Here is a 12,356-nt window from a genome sequence, read left to right as displayed (position 1 = left end):
GGACAGTAAACTCATTGTTTGGGTCCTCAGTTTATCTTATGACTCCTATTATATAATATCATATTAATGAAGATAAAAAATTAAAAGTCATCTTACTTCAATAGGTCCCAGAGTCATATCCATTTCTATTTTATTATCACGTATGATAGATAAAGCTTCCATTGCAAATCTGACATCATCCAAGTCACACAGAGGTCGAGATAATTTCTTCAAATATTCAGATATGAATGACATCATGTCTGTCATTTTCTTTTTATATTCCTCATTTAAATAACGACAGAGGAGCATCTTCCAGGCTTTGGCTTCAATTGCTAAAGCTATTTTCAGTGGTCCTGATTTAAAAAAAAAAGAAAAATTAAAAAAAATATGCAATCTACATCTTAATTTTTTTCTGTTAAAAAAAAAATCCACATCATAACATATGGTTCTTTAACAGCAATTAGAAAAAGTAGACAGGCAATCCAATTACCACATTTTAAGAGTTTCAAAACAATTTCAGTTATACTTAAATATGTTACTGTTGTTTTATTGTATATTATGATATCGGTAAAACACATTAGTAAGTTTATCTAATAAAACATATAGAGAATATTAATAAAGAAGAAAATGCCTACTTATTAATGTAGATTCTTGGAGAATAGCTTTGATATAGAATAACCAAATGCATAAAGATCAGTGATATTTAAATGGTTTATACCTGTTGAGGAAGGCACCTTAGGATTTCAATATCGGGATTTGGAATATTTCACAACTAAAACTGTAAGGTGTCACATCATATCATATGCAGTTTATATAGAAAGACAAACCAACAATGAAGACACAGAAAAGCCAATCATTGGCTTACTAGAATAAATTAGAATTTTAATAGGCAGCATTTTGTACTCTGGTGGAAGAAACTGAAAGATACTAACAGCATATAACCTTTCTACTCAAAACAAATTTTACAGCAGATATAGTTTCTTCTTTAATAATGTGGCTAATAGCCACATTAAAAATCTGATTCCAGAAGGCCAGGGCTAATTCAAGGAAAGTACTGTACCCTCTCCAGAGGCTAGAATAGGTAAATGATAATAAATCAGTTCCCAAACCTAAACTGAGCCCAAGAAAAATATCTGCTTCCCCAGATCATAAAAATGTTTAATATCCTTGTTCTTGAACCTAAAGAACTTGGCTCCCTCTGATTCACTGGTCACAGATGAGGGAGTAGTGTAACCATCAACAGAAAGTCCATATTCTTTTGGATACGTTGCTTCTTATCATTCTTGATCACAGAATAATAGATAGCAAGAGTTTTGCAGAGTGAATTAATTGGCTCCAGAGTGGTCTCATGAATAAGAAATTGCATCCAGGAACTGGATGAGGATATGCAGTCAGTAGTCTGAAAATTTCACTTATTCAAGCTAGGGATAACACGTCACCAAGATCCTAAAATGAACTCTAGTCAAAGTATGTGGCTTTTGTCATCTCTGATGTAAGAGGAAGACAAATTCTACACAGATAGTTTCTCAATCTAATCTCTCAGAAAATGGGGCTTGCTCATTAGAAACATGGCCACACTGATATTTAGAAAGGGATACATTTACTACTTGGGCCTAGATAGCAACCATGATAACATCTGCCACACAAGGTGACACTGGTCCAGAGAAGACGTTAGCTACACATTAATCTGCGAGGTGAGAGGGAATAGTGCCATTGGAATCCTTGCTTCTCTGTGATAACACAAACAGCTTAATTCTTCAACATGCAGTTGTGTGAATAGAATACATTTTTCCACATCTGACTGTTCTTCAGAGTAACATGATCAATGACTACCAGGTTGACAGAGCCACACAAGGTCAGGTACTGAGGCACAGTGCTGTACAGAACTGAGGGAAACACATTTAGGTCTTGGCACCAGCTTCTCTACCTTTAAAGACACTAGAAGTGGACAGGAAAACACATAGTATTCTGAGAGCTGTGGATACTAAATATGGGAATAGCTAAGCAGCTGTATCTCCTGCTGGCACAAATGCTAATAGTGAAAAAGAAGCTAATGCAGTTATGTGCTGTGCTAGTCTTGTGCCAACACCAAATAAGGTAGTTTATGCTTCCAATGCTCTTTATAATCACTGATTGACCCAGTGCAACTCTTCAGCAAGCCTCCATGATAACTTCACATCCATGATAGAATTTAATTTCACCACTCCAGAGAGGAGAAGGCAAGGCAAATGGAGGGTTTTTTTCAAGTCAAATTTCTTGAAAGAGTCTAAGTGCCCCTGGATGATCAGTCAGGGAGGTCTCTTCAGTAATTTCTATTATATTTTAAGCATTTATTTCAGAAAATAAACCAAATAACATGACTATTGTATTCATTATCTTACTGTACATTCAAAGATAAGAGAATGTCATACCTGTATGCAATTCAATTGGACCAAGAAGAATAATGGGTTTAAAATCTTCCATCTCTTGCTCAAACATAGCATAGTGAAGTATTTCTTCTTTAATTTCAGTCAGAGATGGACAGCTAGCCAAAAATTCCTATGTAGTTTAAAATGTCAATCAACAAATGTCCTTTTTCATATTTTTGGTAAAACAAGTGGCAATAGTTATTCAGGAATTACTGAAAATGTATACCAATATTATACCTGGTTTTATCCTTCTGTAGCCTTGCTAACAGTAAAATGCACGTGATGAGACATTCATGTTTGTCAATTTCTCTGTCAGTAACTCTCAAGCTTGTTGGGAAATTCCAATCAAATTTAACAGAGAAACTAATATCCAAGACACATTAAGTGCCTGCTGGCTTTGTGAAAACAGGTGATGAAACAGAGACCAAAAAATGCGTGCCAGCACTTACACAAAGACTACATCATTAGCCTAATCATGTGTGAAACAATTACAATAAAATTCATTTTCTAAGTAGTTCCATGAGCAGAACTCAAGTATAGAAAAGTTTTGTAATTTTGAAAAGCTGCATTTCAGAAACGTTACACAAGAGCCGTATTCAGTATGCCTACATTGCATGGGCAAGTAATAAATGCTAAAAGCTGTTTCCCACTTCTATGCTTTTGTTTGAGAGTACCCAGACAGGCAGTGGAAGGGGTAGCATTGTACTAAAGAAAGAATCTAGAAACCAGGGGGGGTGTGTGTGTATAAAACTTAACTGCATTATTATTGAGGTTTTCACTGTAGCAGTATCCTTTTCTTCAGTAGTAACTAGATCAAACTAATGATATTTATTTGATTAGACTTAAAATTTTAATTAGACTGACATTAAATTCTCAGCTCTGCATATAAAGTGGGGGTTTTTAGCCCACATAAATAGCACAACTTGCATTGTGACACTCAAAAGGCACCAGTGCTCCTGTAGTAAACAAGGTGACACGACATTCACAGATTATGCATATATAACATAGCCTATTAAATAGAAAACGTAAGAATAGAAAACTCAATTAAGCCAAGGTTAAATAAGGTAGATACAGAAACCAACTTTTTTCCTACCGAACCTCTAAATTCAGACTCTAAATTAAAACTCTACTGTAGAAGGATGGTTTGAAACACTCTGAAGCAGAAGCCACAGAGACCTCCAATTCCCAAAACCTAACTTTTTCTTGCTAAATTTTTCTACCATACTTGAGGATTCAACTTAGAGTTCAAACAACCAAGAATAGAATAGAGGACTCTTCTTGGAATAGAGAATGCAAAACTCACCTCCTAATATAACTTCAGAAAGGGTGGTGAATACTAAATATATATTAAACTCAAAGTAAAAGCTTTGCATGGAGAAAAGTGTACAGTTATCAGCACTGATGCTATGGGAATTTCTGTGAGTTGTGGTATACATCATGTCAGACTGGGGTAGTTTCTTGTGGCCTAAAATCCAGAGTTCCACAAACAAAAATTAAAGCAAATAACAGATTAGGACCACTTTATCAGTATCTAGAATGGCACAGAAGCAGGAAAAGCCAAACCCCAACACAAAAATTAGGTAGCATGGTATTACTTCTGCTTAGGAAATATACCACTATTAGTACTGAAAGACAAAATAAGAATTTTGGCTGTTAATATGTTTTCTACATCTTTTTCCTTGATTCCCCCCCCCCCCCCAATGTTTTCTCATTTCAAAAGATAAGATTAATGAAGAACAGTCCTGTAGGTGAGCATCATTAAACTCACCTGAATTTTGGCATCTCTATCTTCTGTCCACAGCACCTTATATTTCTGAAAGTCCTGCAAAACTTCACTAGCTCCTTCTCTTAGAGAATTCATAGAGGAAGAAAGGAGCACAACCAATTTAGAAATATCTTCATGTTCTGCAACACCTGAGTAAAAATTTCTTAGCTTTCTGACAAGCACAACATCTTCAATTCCTTCTGCAAAATAAAATTATATGTAAATGAATGAATGATTAAAGGTCCAGTTAAAATTCTCTTCTAGACCTATGCATGCAAAGTTGAGCAATGATGCCTTTCAGTAAGGTTGAATATCCTTCTTCAAATGTCTGTCTGACTGCTTAATATGAAAGTAATAAGTGCTAGTTCAGGACAGGCTCTATATAGCTAGAGCAAATTCAATCTAGAGTGTTACCAACTGGAAAGAAAATAGTCTTCTTAATTCACAAATGCCATTTTTTTCCACTGGAATTTAATTGTAACTAGAAGATGATGAGGCCTCAAACATTCCTTGTTATTTTGTACTTTTTAAAATTTGTGTAATTAAAGATTTTTAATTGCATAAACTCCTTAAAACAGCATAAGTTTCTTGAACTCTAACATGCTTCAAATAAATAACTTCTTGTTACTCTATCCAATGTTTTCAAAAAAGATGTTAAACTTTGCCAAGTCACATATCAATGAGTGCAGAAATAAAGTTTGTCATGTTTTGCACTTGTCTCACAAACTGCTAATACCAAAGTCTTTTGAGTCTAGATTTTCCTAAACCTCTTGCCTGCAAATATGCTTTCAAAGGCAGTTTAGACACTGGCAGCTGCTACTCCAGTTACACTGTTGATGTTGAAAGAGGAGCCCTGTCTTCTTTAAGAACTACAAGTAAACTCCAAGAAGGAAAATAAAACACAATTTATCATGTCCCTCCTTCATCTTTGATTAATTGCCAAGACAGAATCAGTATAGATACTGGTATCCCTGAGATCTAATGAGCCCGTTCTGTCATAACAATGCCTGAGTATTTTGAAGAAGATTTAAGAGAATGGAGAAGAAAAATCCACTCTTCCCACTCCACACTGTTTAATGGGGGGGATTTAATGCAACTCTAAGTTCTCTTTTAGTCTGAAGACCTTTTCAGGGATCTAGTCACTGGAAACAGATTGATCCATCCTTGCCAGTGTACTCCACAGATCTCATTGGCCAAACATTAACATATACCTCCAGGTGCTGCTGATTAGTAGTTTAAAGCTGATGAAACTGGCTACTTGCTGATGTTGTATTTTGACACAGCAGAGGAAAAGGCTATGACTGTCTGACGAGGAGTTTCCTGTCACCCTGCTTGATGCCCATTAAAGACGTTAAAAATCATACAAAACATAGCAGTAGAGGAATAAAGTCCCAGCTCTGGACTATCAAAAAGAAAAAATTTCCAAGGCATTAAAGACTTTCCAAAGGAATCACAGCAAACATACAACTGTATCGCAGATCACTAGCTCAGCCATGCAACTAAGAGAATCAGATGGTAAAAATATATTTGGGCTTTTGTGGATGCTTGCAAAGTATATGGAGAGATGCTGAGAAATAATATTAAGGAAAAAAGTAGCTAACTAATGGATGCAGGTATATCTACAGTCTGAATATTCACAGGAACAAACACTTGAAGTGTTTTATAATCCATTCTAGCAGTATAGCCAGCAATTAAAATCTTTACTGAAATCTAATTATTAAAGTAGCTCTTGTTCTATCTCAATATTCCAATGAGACCTAGTCTACAATCATTGTTTATGTTTTCAATTATATTGTTATGGCTACATTCCACAGTAAGTAGGTAAAAAAATAAATTAATAAGCTTACTTTGCCTCAAATTAAATAGGAGATTCAGAATCTAGCAATTTTTCTAAGAATTTTTTCCTTATTGTTTCTCAGAGTTCTAACACCTATGTAAGTCTGAAAAGCTATTTGTGAAAAATAAACCCAACAAATTAATTCAAGATAATCCACAGTTGCCCTCTTTGAAGAAAAGTAAGCTTGTTCACAAGTATTTATATATGGCATTTTTATTAAAGTAAAAAGTTGAAATAAGTAAAAAAATCCAAACACTTACTTTCCCCTTTTTTGGCTATTTTTCCTGGTGATCCAAAGCCTGCTGAAGATGCTTGCTGTGTGCCTAATTCTGCTTTTAAACTAGATTTTTGCAAATGTCTCTGTCCCCACTGAGCAACTCCACGACTTACTTCCAGTATTAACTGAATCATGCGATTGATGGCTTGCTGTATATCATCTAAACTGGGAACAATTACCTATTTAAAACAGTTGAAATATTGTTAAAATAAATGCAACTGACTGATTGTCTAAGATTGTCTGATTTTCTAAGACCTCAGTTTTACTCCACTCATAGTGAACCGTGGAACTTGCCCCAGAAGAGAAGCTGGAAAATGTAACTTTAGCAGTTTGGCTCAGAATTGCCCCTAAAAAAATGAAATATACTGTACTGACCTACTATCTATTTCTACAGACATACTGTGGGTAAAATGACAAGCAAGTATGTAAGTAGATGGATTTATTGGGTTTTTTACAATTATTTTTACAGTTCCTACAACATTTTAAACAGCTTTTTTATATATATTTTTTTTAATAGTGTGGGGGAATAAATTCCAAGCCTTGTTTCCTGCATTCTAGAATCATAAAGCATTAAAAATTGCAGGCCAAGATCCTCCTCTCTGTTGCTCTTAACCACTGAGTCCGAAATTCTGTGAGAGAGAATTGTAAGAGAGACGATCATAAAAATATGTATGGGCAGCTCATTTTAAAGAAGATTTACAGCTATATAACCTCTCCTTCTAAGTGCTTATCTATACATATATTCACACCATGGGTAATTTCAGGTAAACAAGATCACCTGGATCAAAGTGTCAAAGGTCCTATTTGAATAAATACTGAATTTTTTTTTTCTCCCAAAGGTAGCATTATCTCAAAAACTTTTGCAAGAGCAGTGTTTAGTAAATTAACGGAACTCCAGACAGTAGCCCCAAAGATGTCAACTTGTATATTTGGCAAGGATTTTGTATCATAATTCTGAGAGCAATCTAATACCCACATCAGAAGAGGAAGAAAGCTCACATTCAACTACCAGAGGACAAGATAAAAAAACCTGGAAGCAAAACAAGGATTCTTGATCTGAATCAAGAACAACTAGCAAACAGAATAGGGTCAGAACACAGGTTCTGGTCTGCCATCATCCACACTGTATAAATGCTAGTATGCTCCCTTAGCATAGTTTGGGATGATGCAAAAAAGCACTCTCCTAGAAAAAATTCAGGCACGGTTTGGCACATAAAAACATGACAAGTGCTGTTCCTAACACACAGTTTGAATGCAAACTCCTGGATTCAGGGAGAAAAGCATTTACTACTGTGGATACACACCATTTCACGTCACCTCACTCTGAGGTCAAAGAACAGCCTTTAGCCCACTTCATTTAGTAGTACACAAACAGCCATAAAGTCCCAAACCCAAAATTTTTTGAACTGTATTGGCAACCATAATGTTAACTGTGTCCTTGTTTGAAAATCATTCTATGTAAGATAAGGCGGAGTAAAGGCACACATCAGTTTCTCAAAAATACTGAGCAGGAAGAAGAACCTACCTGAGTGTGATCCAGGAAAGAATAGAAAAACAGTATTTCTTGTTCAATTTCAGAAGAAAGATCACTCTTCTGATACACTCAGTCCTCAAATATAGTCCTTAGAACATCATCTTATAACTTTCATGTGCAAATCATTATTTTGAAATGATGAAATAATCCATAGGAGTGTTCAGAACTGGGATATAAACTGCTTAAAAGTGACTCTGGTGTTCTATAAACCAATTTCACAGATTGAGCAGTTGCATGCATAAAAGCAAGGATCTTGCAAAATCCTATTAGGATTAGCAAAGTGGTATTTTACCTAGCGCTACTTGATACCCTGGATCAGCCAAGCATTTCAGAGGGCTGGGAAGAAAGATAGATGTACTTCCCTTTACAGAGGGTGGAGCTTAGGGCTTTATGCTTAGACAAATATCAACACAGTAAAAATTCTACATTTTGACAGACCTTATGTGTACACACACAGAGCGTAAATGTACAACAGAATGCCAATATGAGTACTCATTCATATATCACCTTAGAACAGAACCTTTACTTCATTATAATATAAAGATTAAAAGACAATTGGATAATATTAAGTCACCTTCTCACATACAAAATAGCTTACGTATTGCTGACACAGAGTTATCTTAGTCTACAAAAGGAAAACAAACGTATGCATTAGTTATTTGCAATTAAGCTGTCTTTTTGTTCTTTGCACAGAGAAATCCACAGCTCTTTTCTTGGTTTTTGAATCTTCTCATTTTTGTTCAGTGTTCCTCCTTCTGGTCATCTCACTTCCTATTGAGATGACTAATGCCAAACTGAGCAAAGGTAATGTTCATTATTTTTATTCAGCAAAGGATTTAAATCACACAAGGAACAAAACAGTTAAAAAACAAATATGAAAAATCTATTCCGGCTATGCAACTGCTACACATGAAGGAGAACTGTGATCAATCTGCAAAGAACACTGATGAACAGATTGCAATATAATTGCTGAAACACACAAGAGCAATAAAAGGCCAGGTTCTCCAAGTATCACTAAGACAGAAACCAGGAACATTGCAACTGTGAGCACATTTCATCAGTGCACTCAGCGCGCTGAAAGGCCTGAGAAGCTGTTCTCCTTTGAAATGGAACCTGGTTCAGTAGAAGCGTACCCACATCTTGCGCTTGGGAAAATGCAGAGATAACTATAAGAGTGTATTATTTTACCTTACCTATACAACACATAACTTACCACATTGGGAATAGCAAGGTGCACTTCTGCTTTTAGAAAAGAAGCAACCACTTCAGATTTGCTTGGACTAACAGATAACTTTGTTCTCTCAAATGTAGTTTTCCTGAAAATAGTTTTCAAACATGTCAAATACTTCACCATGAAATCCCCCTCAAATTATGTTAGAAATACAATTTTCAACTAGCTTTTCAGGGCAAAACCTCATGGAGAATTTTCACATTAAGTTATTAACTACTTGACAAAACTTAGAGAAGTTTCTTGTTTAAAGTGTAAAGATAATAGGCAGATCTCCATCATTCAGACAAAGGTTACCTTGGATCCAGCCATTGCTTTCAGAATTTTTTACCCAAAATATTTTCTGATTCTGGATTTTAATCTCTCAATTTAAGAATGATGGAACTCTGCCAGTGCTATGAGTAGGGCATAATAAGGTTTTACTGACCATTTCATGCAACAACCTATCAAGAGTAAAAGTTGCTTCATTACAGAAAAAAAAAAAGTTTCAAAGATGATAAGCTAGTACAAAATGATAAATACATGACCTGAATCCACTCAAAACTAAGACTAAAAACAAAGCATAAAGCACAATTTCTAAATGCTATGACATGACATGGTGACCAAATAAGGGAGGATTCAACAATATGATACTGTAGACAAATATAAAGGATACACCCAAATAAATTACTATTTACTTCAATAAGATCAGGATTTCAATACATTTTCTATGAAAATGTCCTCAGAAAAAAGAAAAAAAAAAAAGTAACTTTGTTTCAACAAACATTAATGACAAAACACCACCAACTTCACCCGCTTAATATACATTTTCTTAATAGAATTCTAAATAGGCTTTTTAATATACAATATATTATACTGAAGCAACTCTGTCTCTGAAGTGTATGCCTGTTTGAGTAGAGAAGAATCTACAGAAATTATTACACTGAATACAGGAGAATGATAAAATCATATGGATCTTGCCATTATCACATAGAATTCATAGAGTGCATGGATTATCTTTAACCCATGGGCAAGAACTCCGAAGGCATAGCCATGCTTGCAGAAATAATCTGAAATGAGATGAATGTCTGGGCACACTGCTATATAGGACCTAGAATCGTTATTTAAGTTCTAGTTATTTGTGTTGGATATTAAATTGCACTAACAGCATCTCAAAAGCAATCCCAAGGGAAATACATGAGAATAAAAACAAAAGGGTGCAGGCACAGGGGAAACAATAGTAGAAATAAACTTTATTTTCTGCACAAAACAAAGTGCATAGACTATAACTAACAACAAACAACATAAAGAATTAAAGCACAAAAGAAAAGTGTGGGCCCAAAGCATCACTGCAACAAAAAGTGAATGTTCTCTAGGTTTTGCTTGAGCTAAAAGGGCCTGGAACTGTTTGACTAATGATACATGTGCATGTATCAGTACACGTGTGAACGTGTATTTATATTATTATGTAAACACAGAATTAACTTCATTCTGTTAATATTATTGAAGGAACTTTGCAACTTACTTTGAAACAAATATTCTTTTTTTAAGACTATCCAAGGACAGATGGGTAGCTTTCTGGAGGCTATCTAGCAGCTGGTGACTGAAATAGGCAACTATCTCTTTACATTTCTGTAGTAAATAAAATGTACGTTATTTAGTATTGTATTCAGACATGAACCTGAAGATTATTTCAAAAGGTTTTAAGTCAAACATTTTAGTTCTTGTCTGAAGGAATTTATGCTGTAAGCTACATGAGAAACACAAGGGAAGCTGCAGGGGAAATAGCTTGTAGGTAAATAAGTAAAAGCTGCATGAAAAAGAATATATCATCTGAGCAAACACAATTTGTCTTATTCAGAGACAGAATACTGAGATCTGGCTGAACTCTCATACTTCTTCAGACAAGCTCTCCATAAAGAAAACAAAAATACAGCAATGTGCAATGATCACTAGCACAAAACAACAGCATGCAACCTTGTAAAATTACTGCATTTGTGCTTGCAAGTTCATGAGTCTTTGTTCCCTACTTCTACTTCCCTGCTCTGTTGAATATGAAGAGATTGTATTCTTCAAGGAAAAAGTACAAAGGTGAAGTATTTCTGGGTGAAGTTGGAAGAGGAGGATAGAAAGGATGAATGTTTCTGCCCTCCTCCCCAAGAAGGAAAGCCTGTGTTACAGCTTAGGCACAATATTCTCTCCAAACTTTCACACTTACCCCTCACATGGTGAGAATTCGTTTAATAAAGGCAATAACTGGAATAACATGGAATATATTTTGAAAGCTAAAATCCATCCTAAATTCACTTTGTAGGGAAGCTACTTCATCATTTTTACATGACATATATATTCTCTCTGTGATATCTTTCTGTAACGTAGTATCCAGATATCAAAACTTAGGATACTGTTTACTAAACTGATTGGTCTGAAAAAAATTCCCTTATTACAAAATACCTTTTTAAACTCATCTTCTTTATTATTGCCCTTGCTAGTATCACCATGAGGAGCTGCAGAAGTATTCTTTTCCTTCTCCTCTTCATTATTTCCAAACACTATATGTTTTTCTTTTACTGTAAATTAAAAAAAATAAATATGTATTTCTTGTTAACTGAACTTTGTGTTCTGCTTTGAAGCATGCTGTCCTCTCTCTTTACAGGCAAAACAATATTGCTTTTTATTTTAGCAGGCCCTCAATCAGCTCAAAGAGCTTTGGTTTTATTTCACACAGGAATCTGGTTAAGAGCCCAGCCTATAAGCCTCAGCCTAACAAACACCATGCACTACAAATATGTTATTAAAGGTAGGTAGGCAGACATGGATTTAACAAATTAACAAGATACAGAGAAGCATCTCTTCATCAAGTTCTTCCAGTTGCATCATATTGAACTACTTGGAGTATTGATCCTTACTATGCCTCTATACCTGGAAGAAACTGAACCCAGAAAGAAAAAATCCTGTGTAAGAAAAGGAGCTCCATTACTGATGGATGTATTTTGAGCCTTAAAACCAGAATATTCTTCTCCAACTATAAACTCTTTCTCCTACAATGGTACAGAACCTCCTAAAAATCTTTGTCACACAGAGCAGTGGGAACCAGCCATCAGCTGTGTGAGCCTTGTATGCTAGCAGTTGACAGTCAGTTGACTGTACTAATTTAAACTGACCAGTCAGTAAAGCACTGGCATTTGAGATAGATACAATTCTACTGTGGCAGAAAAGTCACAGAGAGAGGGACAGTACCAAATACCTAACATAGCTGAGAAGAGAGAACATTGTATTTCACTTATGGAGAGGGGAAAAAACATAATTATAATGAGTGACTAAGACAAATGGAACCATTATGTTCTTC

The 12,356-nt window shown here is 35.2% G+C and overlaps 1 protein-coding gene across 1 annotated transcript in view; it reads right to left on the bottom strand.

The window, feature by feature from the left end:
• The window catches only part of DNAH8 (dynein axonemal heavy chain 8), a 144,945-nt gene that overhangs the window by 105,951 nt on the left and 26,638 nt on the right, over positions 1-12,356 (bottom strand). The window contains 7 exon segments of the mRNA XM_075750088.1: positions 97-332; positions 2,391-2,517; positions 4,156-4,352; positions 6,250-6,445; positions 9,014-9,074; positions 10,521-10,639; positions 11,462-11,571. Coding sequence (XP_075606203.1) covers positions 97-332; positions 2,391-2,517; positions 4,156-4,352; positions 6,250-6,445; positions 9,014-9,074; positions 10,521-10,639; positions 11,462-11,571 — 1,046 coding nt within the window.

This window comes from Balearica regulorum, chromosome 3 (genome assembly GCF_011004875.1).
Source record: "Balearica regulorum gibbericeps isolate bBalReg1 chromosome 3, bBalReg1.pri, whole genome shotgun sequence".
Lineage (NCBI taxonomy): Eukaryota > Metazoa > Chordata > Aves > Gruiformes > Gruidae > Balearica > Balearica regulorum.
Note: the sequence above shows the minus strand (reverse complement) of the source record. Positions and strands in the feature narration are given on the sequence as shown.